This window comes from Vipera berus (genome assembly GCF_964194415.1).
Source record: "Vipera berus genome assembly, chromosome: 12".
NCBI classification, from domain to species: Eukaryota; Metazoa; Chordata; class Lepidosauria; order Squamata; family Viperidae; genus Vipera; species Vipera berus.
In genome coordinates, this window is record NC_138215.1 from 985,546 (window position 1) to 1,002,179 (window position 16,634).

The window sequence follows — 16,634 nt, forward strand, 5'->3', positions numbered from 1 at the left end:
ACCACAAAAGAGAAAGGAAATATTTCAGTATCTGAAACAATTTAAAAATGATGTTATATGTTTGCAAGAAACACATATTCGTGTATCTGATCAAAAATATTTGACAAATTCTAGACTGGGCATACAATTTATTGCATCTGCTCCAGAGAAGAAAAATGGTGTAGTTATTTATGTGAAGAAGAATTTAACAGCCAACTTAATTGAAGCAGATAAACAAAGAAGATATATTATAATTGAACTTTTAATAGAAGGGAAGAAAATACTTTTAATTGGAATATATGCAACTAATCAACAGCAAGGAGAATTTTACAAATTTTTACATAATAAAATAACTCAATGGGATTATAAATCGTGTATTTTAATGGGAGATTGGAACGGAGTGATCGATACACAGAAAGATAAAAAAGGACTTTTTAAAAGTAGTCCAAATCATGCTAGATTGCCTAAATCCTTTTTTGACTTGAAAGATGATTTGGAGTTGAGAGATATTTGGAGATATTGCACCAGGTTTCCGTGTGCTTCACCAGCCTCGGGCTCAGGGTAGGGGCGGGGGGGTGGCAGTTGTTATTAAGGAGGACCTTTGTCCGCGGGAGACCACTGCCCCGCAGATTGGTGGATGTGAGTCCCTTCTCCTGAGGTGGGGTCCTGGGGGTCAGTTGGGTCTGTTGCTCACGTACCTTTCTCCCAGCTGCGTGGCAACAGCCCTGCCCGGGCTACTCGACGCTCTCTCAGGGTTGGCGGTTGAGTTTCCCAGGCTTATGGTTCTGGGAGATTTTAACCTGCCTTCCCTGGGTGGTGTGTCGGGGGTGGCCCGAGAGTTCATGGCTTCCATGATAGCCATGGACCTGACCCAGATTATTCAGGGTCCGACTCACGAGGGGGGAAACACGCCCGACCTTATTTTCATCTCTGGGCAGTGGCTTAATGGTCTGGGTGGGGTTACTCCAACATCTCAAACCCTTTCATGGACAGACCATTATCTCCTGCGGCTGAGCCTCCGTCATGCCACTCCCCGCTGCTGGGAGGCAGAACCGACCAGGTGGTTCCGCCTCAGGCGCCTGATGGACCCAGATAGGTTCCAGACGGTGCTTGGATTTATTCCTTCCTCCCTTTCCCACAGCCCGGTCGAGACCTTAGTTGATGCCTGGCAACGGGCGGCTTCGGAGGCTCTCGAACATGTTGTGCCTTTGCGGCCTCTGACCCGGTGCAGATCCCGGCTCGCTCCTTGGTTTTCCATGGACCTGCGGGAGATGAAGCGCCGGAGAAGGGGCCTAGAGAGCATTTGGAGGTCTACTCGGTCTGAGTCTGACCGGACACAGTTAAGATCCTTTTCTAGATCTTATCTTGTGGCAATGGAGGTGGCGAAGCGTGCTCACTTTGCCACCCTCATTGCATCCGCAGATAACCGCCCGGCCACCCTGTTTAGGGTGACCCGTTCCCTTTTAAATCAGGGGACGGGAGAGGACCCCTTGCAGGGACGGGCCGAGGAGTTTAGTGAGTATCTTGTGGATAAAATCGCTCAGATTCGGGCTGGCTTGGACTCCGACTGGGCAGTATCTGACGAGGGGGAAACGATGGGTTTGGCCGATAATATCTGGGAGGAGTTTGATCCTGTGACTCCGGATGAAGTGGACAGGATCATGGGGAAATTAAGTGCCGCCACGTGTTTGTTGGACCCGTGTCCCTCCTGGCTGGTTTATGTGGCCCGGGAGGTTACACGAGGCTGGCTCCTGGCAGTTATAAATGCTTCCTTGAGTGAGGGGTGCTTCCCTGCCGCCTTGAAGGAGGCGGTGGTAAGGCCCCTCTTCAAGAAACCTGCCTTGGATCCAGCTATTTTAAACAACTTTCGTCCTGTCTCCAACCTTCGCTTTCTTGCGAAGGTTGTTGAGAGCGTGGTGGCACGGCAGCTCCCTTTGGTCCTGGAGGAAACTGAGTATCTAGATCCATACCAATCGGGTTTCAGGCCCGGGTACAGCACGGAGATGGCATTGGTCGCACTGGTGGATGATCCCTGGCGGGCCCGAGACAGGGGTTATTCCTCTATCCTGGTCCTTTTAGATCTCTCAGCGGCTTTTGATACCATCGACCATGGTATCTTGCTGCGACGTCTTGTGGGGTTGGGAGTGGGAGGCACCGTTTTACGGTGGTTCTCCTCCTACCTCTCGGGCCGCTCGCAGACGGTGTTGACAGGGGGGCAGAGGTCAACCCCTAGGCCCCTTAATTGTGGGGTGCCTCAGGGGTCGGTGCTCTCACCCCTCCTGTTCAACATCAATATGAAGCCGCTGGGTGAGATCATCCGTGGTTTTGGGGTGAGGTATCATCAATATGCCGATGATACCCAGCTCTTTATCTCCACCCCGAACCAAGCCAGTGATGCCCTCGACGTGATGTCCTGTTGCCTGGAAGCGGTACGGATTTGGATGGGGAAGAACAGGCTCCAGCTCAACCCAGCCAAGACTGAGTGGCTTTACGTACCGGCATCTCGACTTGTCCAAGAGGTTCCATCTTTGGTTATGGGAGGAGAGGTGTTGCCTCCCGTTGATAGGGCACGCAATTTAGGCGTCCTCCTGGACTCATGACTCAGTTTTGAAGATCATATTGGAGTCGTGGCCAGGGGGGCATTTGCCCAGGTTCGCCTGGTGCACCAGTTGCGCCCCTATCTGGACCGAGATGCCCTACGTACGGTCACTCATGCACTCGTTACCTCTCGGATAGATTACTGCAATGCTCTCTACATGGGGCTGCCCTTGAAGACCACCCGGAGGCTTCAGCTGGTGCAGAATGCAGCCGCGCGGGTAGTGATGGGAGCATCCCGATACTCCCATATTACACCCCTCCTGCGTGAGCTGCATTGGCTACCAGTTGTCTTCCGGGCGAGATTTAAGGTGCTGGTACTTACCTTTAAAGCCCTACATGGCTTAGGCCCGGGATACTTGCAGGACCGTCTGCTACCGGGGATGACTTCCCATCGCCCAGTGCGCTCACACAGAGAGGGTCTCTTCAGGGTGCCGTCGGCCAGACAATGTCGGCTGGCGACCCCCAGAGGGAGGGCCTTCTCTGTGGGAGCACCAGCCCTTTGGAACCAACTTCACCTTGAGCTTCGGATGGCCCCGGACCTCCGGTCCTTTCGCCGCGACCTCAAAACTTTTCTCTTCCATCAGGCTGACCTGGATTGATGATGGGTTTTTAAATATGTTTTAATTTTTAACTGTAGTTAATTTATTTTGGGGCTGTTATTTAATTCTTTTTTAATTTTTTGTATTGTTGTTTTTTATTGTTGTAAGCCGCCCTGAGTCCTTCGGGAGATAGGGCGGCATATAAGTCCCAAAAATAAATAAATAAAATAAAATAATAAATCTGGATGAAAAGGATTTTACTTTTTTCTCTGATAGACATCAATCTTTGTCTAGGATTGATTTTATATTAACCACTAATGATTTTTTTTCTAGGGTTAAGAAGATTAAGATATGCCCAAGAATTTTATCAGACCACAGTCCAGTATGGATGGAATTGGAGAAGGGGAAGGGGGATAGAAGGTCATGGAGGTTAAATGAAAATTTATTTAGTTATGAAGAGAATGTGGAAGAATGTAAAAAGCAGATGAATTTTTTATTATGAATATGTATAAGGGTACTCCCATTGAAATGGTTTGGGTAATGGTAAATGGTAAATCTTATGAGAAGAGTGTTAATATATTTGAATAATAAACATAGACATAGAATGGAACATAAGTGTAAAGAAATAGAAGAGGAAATAAAGATGAAAGATAAAGCTTTTATTTTGAACCCATCTGATAAGAGGCTGAGAGAAGCAATTAATTTGTTAAGAGGACAGTTTGATATGTTGATGGCAGATCAAGTGGCAACTAATTTACGATATGTTAAACACAATACTTTTAACAATGCTAATAAACCAGGTAGGTGGCTAGCTTATTTATTAAGGAAGAAACAAAGATCTCGTAATATAGATAAGATAGAATATAAGGGTAAAGAAGTATTTCAGCAAAATCTTATTAAAAAAGCTTTTGTAGAATTTTACTCTAAATTGTATGCTAGGGATATAATTCAAGGCTTAGATATAGATAGTTATTTACAAGGAGTGAATATCCTGGTACTTACACAAGAGCAGCGGGAAGGGTTGAATCAGTTGATAACTGCTGAAGAAATTATTTTAGCAATTAAACAATTAAAAGTGGGTAAGGCACCTGGTATGGATGGTTTAACAGCTATTTATTATAAAAATATACAGTTAGAAATGGTGGAACCTTTAAAAGAACTTTTTAGAACAATTCAATCTGGTGGAGAAGTGCCTCCATTGTGGAAAACAGCATTTATAACGTTGATTCCAAAGGAAGATCAAGACCTTACTCAATCAAAAAATTATAGACCTATATCGGTTTTAAATAATAATTATAAGATATTTGCAAAGATTTTAGCAAATAGATTAATGAAGGTTATGCAACAAATGATTTATACTGATCAAACAGGATTTATAAGTGGTAGGCAAATGAAAAATAATGTGAGACATATTGTAAACTTATTGGAATATTTGGAAAGAAATAATCAAGTCCCGGCAGCTTTGATCTTTTTGGATGCTGAAAAAGCGTTCGATCAATTGAATTGGCAATTTTTATTTAAAGTTTTAGAGAAGATGGAGTTTGGTGATAAGTTTCTACAATCTATTAGATCAATTTATCAAAAACAAACAGCTCAAATAATAATTAATGGTAGCTTAACAGAAGCTTGTAAAATTGAAAAGGGTACGAGACAGGGATGTCCGTTGTCGCCATTGCTGTTTGTTTTAACACTGGAAATATTATTGATTAAGATACGTGATTCAAAGAAAATAAAGGGAATTAAAATAAAAGATCAAGATTATAGATTGAGAGCATTTGCGGATGACTTGGTTATTACATTAAGTCAACTGACTCAATCGGTTGTAGATTTAATGGAAATAATTTTGCAAAATGGTCAAGTTTCTGGATTTAAGGTGAATAGGCAAAAAACTAAAATATTGTCTAAAAATATGACTACAGAACAAAAGGAGGTTTTAGGAGAATTAACTGGATTTGAAATAGTTAAAAAGATTACCGTAAATATTTGGGGGTATATCTTTCAGCTTCAAATGTGAAATTGTATAAAAATAATTATGAATTGTTATAGTTAAAAATACAAAAAGAATTAGATAGCTGGAGAAAATTACAATTGTCTTTATTGGGAAGAATTGCAGCAGTAAAAATGAATGTTTTGCCAAAAATTTTATTTTTGTTTCAAATGATTCCTATACTTAAAAAAGACTCAAATCTGGAGGAATGGCAGAGAGGTGTTAATAAATGTATTTGGGCAGGGAAAAGACCGAGTTAAATTTAAGATAATGCAAGATATACGTGAAAGAGGTGGTCTTAAAGTGCCCAATCTTAAATTATATTATGAGGCTGCGGCAATTAGTAATTGGTTTAAGTCCTCCAGGAAAGGGCGGTATATAAATGTAATAAAATAAAATAAAATAAATAAATTTAACAGAAGGGAGATTATTGAATATTGAGGGGTGTGATTTGTTAAATGGCTGGCATGCTTATTTATTGTATGATAAAAAGGTGGATAATGTTTTTAAGACATATATAACATATATTAAGGTATGCCCTGTTGCGAGTTTGGAAAATATATCGATATAAGTTAAGTTATAAAATACCAATTTGGGCAATACCCAAACATGCGATAGAAAATATAAATGTGATGTGTAAATGAGAATATGTTTAGGAAATAGTGAATTGTGGAAGAACATAGATGGGAATGACGCTAGTTTTCTTTTATTTTAGTTCTTTATACATATTTAGTATTATTAAGGATTGGTTTACTCTATATAAGCTAGAGAGTGATGGATTTTAGAGTTTATAATTGTTAGTATATGATTGTTTATGATTGCTTTTTAGATATATACCTTGTATTTTGCTCTGGGAAGTCGGGGGGGGGGAGGGGGGGAGGAGGGGAAGTAGGGGGGGAGGCAGGGGAGGGAGGAGGGAGAGGGGGAGGGGGGGATAGGGGGGAGGTAGGGAGGGGAGGAGGGAGGGGGAAGGGGGGTTTTCTAAAGGAAAATATAAATGTGGGATTTAAACATGATATGATAAAGAAATCCTTAGACTGGAAAGGAATGTATGGCAATTAAAGCCATTTAATATTTTAAAAGAGGAAAAAATAGTACAAACTTGGTTTCAGTATGGCCAGATACAAGAAGATCAGAAAATTGGCATCTCGATATCAGATGTAAATTTGGTAAAACAAATTAGAGATCATAAAAAGGATATATAATGCATTGATAGAAATAGATTCTGAAACGGAACTTGTTAAAGATTGTATGATAAAATGGGCCCAGAATATTCAAGAGCCAATTACGATGGATACTTGAGAAAAAATCTGGGTCAGAAATGTAAAATTTACACAGGCACAAAACTTAAGAGAGAACTTTTATAAAATGTTTTATAGATGGCATTTAGATCCTAAAAAAATAGCATGTATGTATCCAAATTATCAGCCTAAATGTTGGAGGTGTGGTTGTGATGATGCAACGTATTATCATATATGGTGGACTTGTAAAAAGGTTAAAGGTTTTTGGATTAAAATTTGGTGGAATATGCAGAAGATACTTAAGAAAAAGATAAGGTTTTCTCCACAGTTATTTTTGTTGGGTATTATTACAGATTGTACTGTGATAGAGACTAAATTGATGTTGCATTTAATAACGGCAGCAAGACTTTTGGTATCGCAATATTGGAAGAAGGAGGAACTGCCTACTATAGAAGTATGGACTTTGAAAGTTTCAAACTTGGCAGAAATGGCAAAAATCTCAGCATATTTGAAAGAACAATCGCAACAGAGATATACTGGAGTGGAGAAGATGGATTGATTATATACAGAATAAATATGGGACTAAAAAGTTTCATTTAGCATATGAATGAGTATTAGTATAATTATTATTAGAATTATAAGACGTGTTATTATTTAGTTATGTTTAAGGGAGTTAAAGTGCGATAGGATTTGAAGTTTAATTATAGTTATTTAGCATATATTAGTTTAAGTTTGTTAAAGGCTGTATTCAGCTCTGGGAAGTCGGGGGGGAGGGGGAGGGAGGGGAATTGGGGTTATGTTTTAAAAGTATTGGATAATGTATGTTATGTTTGTTTAAAAATGTATTGTAAAACTTTAAAACTCTTTAATAAATAAATAAATAAATAAATACATGCCAGTGTCAACGCTGCTAACATCGGATGTTCTTGCTTTGACAACAGATGAAAATGCAGCCATTTTCCTTATGCTTTTAGAATTAGTTGGTGCTGGGAGGGTGGATAGGGATGAGAGTCAGTTAGTCAAAATAATAATAACTCTGCCGTGGGAACCGAAAGACAAACTGGGTCCAGAGCTGATGATGTTTTGGGCTGGAGAGCTGTGGAGAAAGCCCATGCTTCAAGCTAATTGTGGTATATGTTTTATGACTGTTCATTGTGGGTGGGAATTGTACTTTGTTACTTTGTATCCAGGGGAGGGGAATTTAGGTTTTGGGTTCAATTATGTAGTGCTGATACTTTGTTTTACGAATAAAAGATTCAAGTTCTTTTGAAGGGTTTCATCTGGCGGAACCATGACATTAACCCCAAAATTGTTACATCCTGGGGTCCCGAGCTTCAGTTGCTGTTCCTAAAGTTAAGGGATAGACCAACAAAGATTCGGGGAAGATCTCAGCATGGAAAAGGAAGGGGTGCCTGAGACCAGCACCCAAGCTGTGGCTGCCGTCTCAGAGGAGGGAATGCAAGCCAGTGAGCCGGCAAAGGAATCTTTTCAGGTCTCCCAGATGGGGGCAAGACCCAAGCCGTGAGGACAACTGATCTGGTCGTCGGACTGGACCCTGCCTCTGCCCCTGTCTGGACTCCAGACACCTCGAGACGTCTGCCACATGCAAGTGCTTCAAAGGCAGACGAGGTCGAGCTGCAAGGTGCCTTTTAAAGTATGGACTAATCACAAAAATCTAGAAGCAGTGAAAACTCCCTGCAAATTGTCCCCGAAACAAGTGCGATGGACATAGTACTTTAACCGTTTCAACTTCACTCTAAAGTACATACCGGGAGGGAAAAATCTCCTAGCTGATGCTCTAACCAGACTGCCCCAGTACAAAAGCCAGCGTGAAGAGGTTAACAAGGCAATTATCTCCAATCCACAAACTGTTGCTCAACTCACACCTCGCAGAGCCCCTAAACCTGATGACCCTGGGCAAAGAAGATAAAAGAAAAGCTCCTTACTGATCAATGGTTCAAGGACAATCAAACCTCCCTCACATGCAGGGATGGTTTGGCTTACAAGGGGGGGGGGAAAATTATACTTGCCAGAAACCTTCCATCTTAATGCTCTCTGACACAGCCATGATGTAAAACAGGCTGGACACTTTGGGTATTTAAAAACTTTACATCTCATCCACCAGCAATTTTGGTGGCCGGGATTAAAACGGGATGTGGAAAATTATGTCTGGAGTTGTACTGTATGTGCAACCATGAAAAGAATTCCAGGAAAAACCCCTGGGTTATTGCAGCCAGTGGCAGACCCTTCTCAACCATGGGAAGAAATTGCTATGGATTTTATGGCAGACCTACCTAAAAGTAGAGGAAATACTGTCATCTGGACTGTGATAGACCTGTTTTCAAAGCAGGCTCACTTCATTGCCTGCAAAGGGCTCCCGTCTGCCCAACAACTGACTAAATTGTTCTTGAAGCACAATTTAAATGAATAATTTCAGACGGGGGTACAATTCATAGGTAAGTTTTGGAGAAGCTTTCTTAAACTAATTGGATCATCTCAAGGTCTATCATCTGCTTTTCACCCTTCCACCAATGGAGCCGCAGAATCTGCTAACTCAATGGTGGAGCAATATCTCAGATACTGTCAGAATCCATTTATATTTCATTTCTAACTATCTTCTCTGAGCTAAAACCAAATCTCACCTTCCCCTGGATTCTGCCATATTCCCAAGGGGGAGAGGGGATAGGCATGCGGGCTTTATTGTTTTCACTTCCTCCATTAAATGTAACCTTTTGTTTATTCGCCTGTCTGCTATCCATTACAATGTAACAAATTGCTTTCTATACTATGCATCTCTCTGAACATTTTCTCCCTTATCGGGCAACTAGGAAAAGCGGTGGCGGAAGAGAAACCAACCTCCAGGATCTGGTTTATTTCTACAAAGGGTGTGTGAAGAGCTGTGGAATGATCATGCTGCAAACGGAACCAGAGTAATGTTATCTTTCCTTTACCAGAATGGACTTACCACCTGGAGATTGGCTGGTCTGAAACTGCCCAGATGAAATGTGGGGTGGGGTTTGCTTGGGGGCACTTTAAAAATATCGAGCTGTAAAGGAATCCCTCAGATCCTGTCTATTATGCCTGCTATCTCCTATTTCTTAGTAAAAGTTTCTGCTTAGAAGAAACTGTCTCCAAGAGTTCTATTTTCTTAAGATGTGGGTTTGAGGTGGGTCCTGACATTAGACAGGATCTGCATTAATAGTCAACCTGGAAGGAAGAACCTTACTGGGGGATTTTGCAAAAAATACAATGTCGAACAATGAAGCAGGGAAGGTAGAATGCCCTATGAAAAGGGAGCCTTCCCCCCTCTGTTCCTGGAGGAAACTGATTATCTGGACCCGTACCAATCGGGTTTCAGACCCAGACACAGCACGGAGACGGCATTGGTTGCACTGGTGAATGATCTCTGGAGGGCTAGGGACAGGGGTTGCTCCTCTGTCCTGGTCCTATTAGATCTCTCAGCGGCTTTCGAAAGCATCGACCATGGTATCCTGCTGCGGCGTCTCAGGGGGTTGGGAGTGGGAGGCACCGTTTTACGGTGGTTCTCCTCCTATCTCCTGGGCCGCTCGCAGTCGGTGTTGACGGGAGGGCAGAGATCCGCCCCGAGGCCTCTCATTTGTGGAGTTCCTCAGGGGTCGGTTCTCTCGCCCCTCCTGTTCAACATCTATATGAAGCCGCTGGGCGAGATCATTCGTGGTTTCGGGGTGGGGTATCATCAGTACGCTGATGATACCCAACTTTTTCTTTCCACCCCGAACCAACCCAGTGATGCCCTCGCCATGATGTCCCGTTGCCTGGAGGCGGTCCAGGTCTGGATGGGGAGAAACAGGCTTCGTCTCAATCCCGCCAAGACTGAGTGGCTGTGCATATCGGCATCTCGGGTCAACCAGACTATTCCATCTCTAACGATGGGGGGTGAGGTGTTACCCCCCGTTGATAGGGCTCACAACTTGGGCGTCCTCCTGGACTCACGACTCAATTTTGAAGACCACATAGGAGCCGTGACCAGGGGGGCTTTTGCCCAGGTTCGCCTGGTGCGCCAGTTGCGTCCCTATCTGGACCGAGATGCCCTACGCACAGTTACTCATGCGCTCGTGACCTCCCGTTTGGACTACTGCAATGCTCTCTACATGGGGCTGCCCTTGAGGACCACTCGGAGGCTTCAACTGGTGCAGAACGCGGCCGCGTGAGTTGTAATGGGGGTCTCCCGATACTCCCATGTAACACCTCTACTCCATGAGCTGCATTGGCTTCCGGTTGCCCTCCGGGTGAAATTCAAGGTGCTGGTCATTACCTATAAAGCCCTACATGGCTTGGGTCCGGGGTACTTGAGGGAACACCTGCTGCCAGCATCAAGTGCCCTTCGTCCAGTGCGCTCCCACAGGGAGGGTCTGCTCAGGGTCCCACCGGTAAGAGATTGCCGGCGGCTAACGCCCAGGGATAGGGCCTTCTCAGTGGGGGCGCCTGCCCTCTGGAACCAGCTGCCAGTGGAGCTGAGGACTGCCCCCGACCTCCGTTCATTCCTGAAGACCTGGCTCTTCGAGCTCTCTGGCCCAGGCTGAGGATTAATTTATTTTAATTGGGGTTTTAGTTGCACAGGGTTAAATTTAATCTTTTTTAAACTGGTTTTAACTTTTGTATTTTTGGTTTTTAATTCCCTGTAAACCGCCCTGAGTCCTCAGGGAAAGGGCGGTATATAAATGTAATAAAATAAATAAATAAATAAATAAACTGAGATTCCACCAGCTATCGGGATCTGAAGTGTCATACTCCTCAGGGGAAGAGGTGGTGGAGACGCGCAACCACAAACCTTGGTGGTTGATGGGTGTTGGGGAAAAAAGCAAGTGGGAAAAGGTATTGAGAAAAGTGGCCCTGAGACGGGGCAGCCACCAACCCAAATGGAAGCAAGAGATGGAGAAATCCCTGCACGTTAGCAAAGAGGAAGGGAGTTATGCACCACACTCAGACTGGATCCTAGAGAAAGCTACTGACCTGATGAAAAAAACCCTCGGCTCCCTAAGGGAGGAAAAACCTGAGCCCCGCAGCCTCACCAGCGCCTGCAGCTGCAGCTGGAGAGACACTGGGGGGGATTCGGAACCTGTAGTCCTGGGACGTCCGCTGAACCACCTCAACAGCCCCCACTCCCCGCCAACCCACAGATGGCAATCAGGATGGGAGGCAATACCGCCAGCGGTGAAGGCACCGATCCATTCAAAGACTCCCACCGCTGGAAGCGAAAATCAGGGGGGAGCCGCCACGCTTGGGGTTTTTCCTAACCCAAGTCCTCAGTTACATGGAACAAAACTGACATCTCCAGCGACAAAGCCCGTATCTGTATCGTGGAATCTGCCCTGGATGGACTGGCCACAGACTGGGTGGTGAACCTGCATGACTCCAACACCCGAGCAAAACAACTTCAACCGTTTCATGTCTTCTTTGAGAAGGCGATTCAAAGACTCCCTGGCTGATCGCAAGGCCTGTGAGAGAATCAAAATGGTGAGGCAGGGCAGATGCTGGTGGCTGAATATACACAAGAATTCCGGGCCATTGCCAACAAGCTGAACTGGCTGGAAGACATCCTACTTAGCCATTTCAAAGATGGTCTAAACCACAACATGTATGATGCTTGCCTGCCTTGAGGGGACACCACCACACCACCTCGATGACTGGTACATCCTGGCAGAGGAGGCGGAGATAAGACTTACTGAAGAAGCACCGCCGAGGAAAACCATGGGCCTGCCCGCCTCCTGAGCCAGCGAAACCACCGGGTACAGCTAAGAAGTCAACGGGCTGTTTCAAATGCAGGAGAGAGGGCCACTGCACTGTACAATGCCGCTCCAAAGCCCCTGTGAACAACACAGGGGCTCCCACAGTAGACTTGGCCCATTCGATGAATCCCCTTGCTAGGTTTGTATCCACATACCGCTGCATCTCCTCCATTTCAAGGGGGGACATAGCGTACATTCTTGGTAGGGGAAGTTTGGCCTCTGGTAACAGTTCAATGGAACAATCATTGGGACGGTGAGGAGGCAAGGTATCACATTATTTCTTACTAAACGCAGCTCACCAGGTGGCCGTAAGGCAGCCATGTGCGCTTGCTCCTTGGGTGGGCTAAAATCTCTTGTAACATCTGTTGAATCAATAGGCAGATCGGGCCCTATGGGTAATCTCACAGTTCTCATTCCTTTTTCCCACCAGATAAATGGCTTCCATTTGTCTAGCCAGGCTAGTCCTAGGATCACAGTCTCAGACATCTTTGGAGCTACCAGGAAGCGAATAAACTCCCAGTGCTCGCCTATTTCCAGGCGTAAGGGCTCTGTAATTGCGTGACTAAAGTCCCTCCCATTAGGGAGCTATCGGCTTGCTCAAACCTCACAGGTTTGGAGAGCGGCTTGGCCCGTATGCCCATTCTCAAGGCACATGACAGGCTAATGATGCATTGGGAGCAGTCAGTATCGACTAGCACTTTCAGGTCTACTTGTGCACCTGATTTAGGGATTATGAGTTTGGCAGGCAATAAAAAGGTTAGGATGCATCAACTCACCATCAGGTCGTTTTCCCCTTCGTCGTCACTGTCGAAAGAGGGTAGAACTGGGGTGGATCCAGTCTGAGTTCCGGCGTCCTCCCGTGTGCGGGATGTGACCTGGACAACAGGTTCCTGTGTCATCTGGTTGGATTTCTCTCCCTTTAGCTGCTGTGCAGGTTTCTTTCTCACTGCTGGTCCTGGTCTGTTCTGCTGTTGGGGAAAGGGGACTGGGCATTTTGCTGCTCGATGTCCCTGCTGTCCACATCGGGAACACTTAATTGCCGGGTCTACAGGTGGCTTGGGTCTTTCAGCCCTCACAGTAGTTGGAGATCTTCGTGGGGGTGAGTGCCATTCAGGTTGTTCTGACCTTGGCTCGGGTTCAGGTAGGAGAGGCTTCTTATAGCGGGTGAGCTGAACATCTAATTTCACTGCTGCCTGGTACCATTCATGCAGCTGGTCAGGCACAGCTCAGTAGATACATGCCAGAGAAAGGTAGTCATCTAATCCTTCTCTAAAAAGATGAATTATGGATTGCTCAGGCCATCTCTCTATACGACCGGACAGCTTTCAAAACTCCCACACGTACTCCAGGGCAGGCCGGCCAGCTTGCTTTATCTTATGGATTTGCTCTTCCGCTCTGAGGGCGATGGATGGGTCCTCAAATCTTTCCCTCAGCCCTAGGAGGAAAAGGAGGGGGTCCTCCAAGTCAGGGGCTTGCTTGTTATATAAATTGTTGAGCCATTCGGATGCTTCTCCCTCTAGGCTTGATGCAATCACATCGACCATAGCACCTGGGTCTGGGTAGAGATGGGCCCAGCTATTCAAATGAGAGCGTATGTCGTTGAGGAAGAAAATCAGTTTCTCTGGGTCCCCATTGAAGGTTGCTCTGAAGGGTGGGCTCATCATTGCTTGCCGGGGTCCCCACTGCTGCTGGCCCCACCCTGGTTGTTGGTTAAATGGTTGCTGGGGCCCCCATTGGTGCTGGCCCCACCTTTGTTGTTGGTTAAATGGTTACTGGGACCCCCACTGCTGTTGTGTCTCCAGTTGCTGCTGGCCCCACTCTGGCTGCTGATTTAATGGCTGCCAGGGCCCCCACTGCTGCTGGCCCCACTGGTCCTGCTGTATGTTCAGGGGTTGCACATTGGGGTCTTGCTGCTGCCATCCTTACTGTTGTCCTCTCATCAGCTCCTGATCTCCAGGCTTCTGCACCACCCCCAGCTGTTGCAAGGCTTCTATTAGCTGGGGCAAGCTCAGAGGTTGTTGGCCTTTCACTTGTGGGGGCTTCCCAATCTCCCATTGCTGCAGAGGCCCCAGGCTGGGGTCTTCTGTCTTTATGGGTCTGGAGGCTTGGCAGGCGACTCCTGGGTCTGGCAGGCAGTCTGATCTGCAGACAGGATTTTCCACTCACCCAGATTCTCAGAGGCTGAAGGGCTGACACCTCCTCCCCATTCTGCTTCTGGGGCCTCTTGCCGCACGTATTCTCTACTGGAGTGGTTCCAGCTTGACGAGATAAGCCCAGTTCTCTGCTGAAGTTTGGAGATCGGCTCAAATTCATCTTCCCACAGAAAACTATACTGCTCAAAAAAATAAAGGGAACAGAAAATAGGACATCCTACTATTAAATACAGTACATTGTGTTGTTTAAGTGTTCCCTTTATTTTTTTTGAGCAGTATATTTATTATTTCCTCTTCAGAAGTTTCGCCAGCAATCAGGCCTTCTCTTTCCATCTTGAGGATTCTTCCCTGAATCTTTGCCAGCTTATCTCTCCTACCAGAGACAGCGGCGGGGGTTCAGGACCCCCCTTTGAAAGAAAGGAGATTCTGGCATGATGTCATGGTTCTGATGAATAAGACAAATCAAACAAACTGCAGGCATACTATTTATCTAAAAAGTCTTAGTAATGAAATGAAACATCGGCACTCATGGAGGGATGCCAGAATCTGGAATCTCCTCCCCCCCAAACCCATCGTCACACACACACAATCCATGCCCTTATTTACACGTCATAAATCACATTATCCAATTAGTTTCACATATGAGGTCTCTCCTCCCATTCTGTATGCAGGCATCTTATCTTCTCAAAATAGACGTTAGAAGAAGTTCCCTCCCTTCAAGATTCAAAGTGAAGCAGTTTAAACAAAAGGCTGTCTCTTACATTGTCAGTGCAAAAGCATGTCAATGTTTGCAGCATTGATAGCCGTTTTCATAGTTCTCCAAACTTCTTCCCATCCCCTCACCCATTGATCAAGTGTTTGGGACGTGGACGGCGCCTGAGGGTATTCAGGTATTGGGCTGAACTCTTTTCCTGTGGCTACTCTGAAAGGTGTGTAACCAGTGCTGCTGTGAACAGAATTATTGTAGGCCACCTCGGCAAAAGGGAGGAGGTCAGTCCAGTTTATCTGTTGGTAGGAAACATAGCATCTGAAATATTGCTCCACCATTTTGTTAGCGGATTCTGCAGCCCCATTGGTAGCTGGATGAAAAGCAGATGATAAGCCTTGAGATGATCCAATTAATTTAAGGAAACTCCTCCAAAATTTCGCTGTGAACTGCACTCCTTTATCCAAAATTATTCGCTTAGGGGCGGTAGATATGTTTCAGGAACAATTTAGTCAGTCGTTGGGCAGATGGGAGTCCTTTGCAGGCAATAAAATGAGCCTGCTTCAAAAACAGGTCTATCACAGTCCAGATGACAGTATTTCCTCTACTTTTGGGTAGGTCTACAATAAAGTCCATAGCTGTTTCTTCGCATGGTTGAGAAGGGTCGGCTACCGGCTGCAGTAACCCAGGGGTTTTTCCTGGAATTTTTTTCATGGTGGCACATACGGCACAACTCCTGGCAGTTTTCCACATCTCGTTTTAGCCCCAACCACAAAATTGCCGGCGGATGAGGTGTAGAGTTTTTAAATATCCGAAGTGTCCAGCCTGTTTTACATCATGGCTGTGTTTGAGAACATTGAGACAGAGGGCTTCAGGCAGATACAGTTTCTCCCCCTTGTATGCCAAACCACCCCTGCATGTTAAGGATGTTTGATTATCTTTGAACTATTGATTGGTGAGGAGCTCTCGTTTTATCTTCTTCACTCCCGGATCATCAGGATTAGGGGTTCTGTGAGGTGTGAGTTGTGCAACAGGTTATGAACTGGAGATAATTGCCTCATTGACCTCTTCGCATTCACTTTTGTACTGGGCAGTCAGGATAGCACATCAGCTAAGAAGTTTTTTCCTCCCGGTATGTACTTTAGAGTGAAGTTGAAACGATTAAAGTATTGTGCTCACCACACTTGTTTTGGGGAAGTTTGAGGGGGACCTTCAGTGCCTCTAGGTTTTTGTGATCTGTCCATACTTCAAATGACAACTTGCTCCCCTCTAAATAGTGTCGCCAGTTTAACAGGCTCCACCTAATGGCGAAGGCCTCCTTCTCCCAGATTGCCCATCTCCTCTCGCTTTCAGTGAATTTTTTGGAGGTGTAGGTGCAGGGTTGTAGGACTCCACTTTTGTTCTTTTGCAGTAATACAGCTCCGACTGCAACGTTGCTGGCATCAGCTTGAACTACGAAGGGCTCCCCTGGGCATGGATGCTTTAGGATTGGTTCAGCAGCAAATAGTCTTTTTAAATTCTCAAAAGCTGTTTTGACAGCTCATCGTCCAAGCAAGTGGTTGGCCCGGTCATGGCTTTCCTCCTGCTTTGCTTGTTTTCAGTAGTTCTGTAAGGGGTAGGGCAATCTTGGCAAAGGAGGGGATGAATTGGCAATAAAAGTTAG

The 16,634-nt window shown here is 45.4% G+C and overlaps 1 protein-coding gene across 3 annotated transcripts in view; it reads right to left on the minus strand.

Annotated features, from left to right (window-relative positions):
• Window positions 1–16,634, minus strand: part of SNAPC5 (small nuclear RNA activating complex polypeptide 5) — a 28,822-nt gene that overhangs the window by 4,881 nt on the left and 7,307 nt on the right. The window contains exons 1-2 of one of the 3 annotated variants that reach the window (XM_081337307.1): window positions 12,889–15,873; window positions 11,654–11,821 (exon numbers count right to left, since the gene is read on the minus strand). The exons of 1 other annotated variant lie outside the window; for it this stretch is intronic. In XM_081337307.1, the coding sequence (XP_081193433.1) occupies window positions 11,654–11,821; window positions 12,889–13,011 (291 nt within the window). In that variant the 5' untranslated portion in view covers window positions 13,012–15,873. Of the gene's footprint in view, window positions 1–11,653; window positions 11,822–12,888; window positions 15,874–16,634 lie in introns of those variants that run through there. One more of the 3 variants, XM_081337308.1, reaches the window with a different exon arrangement.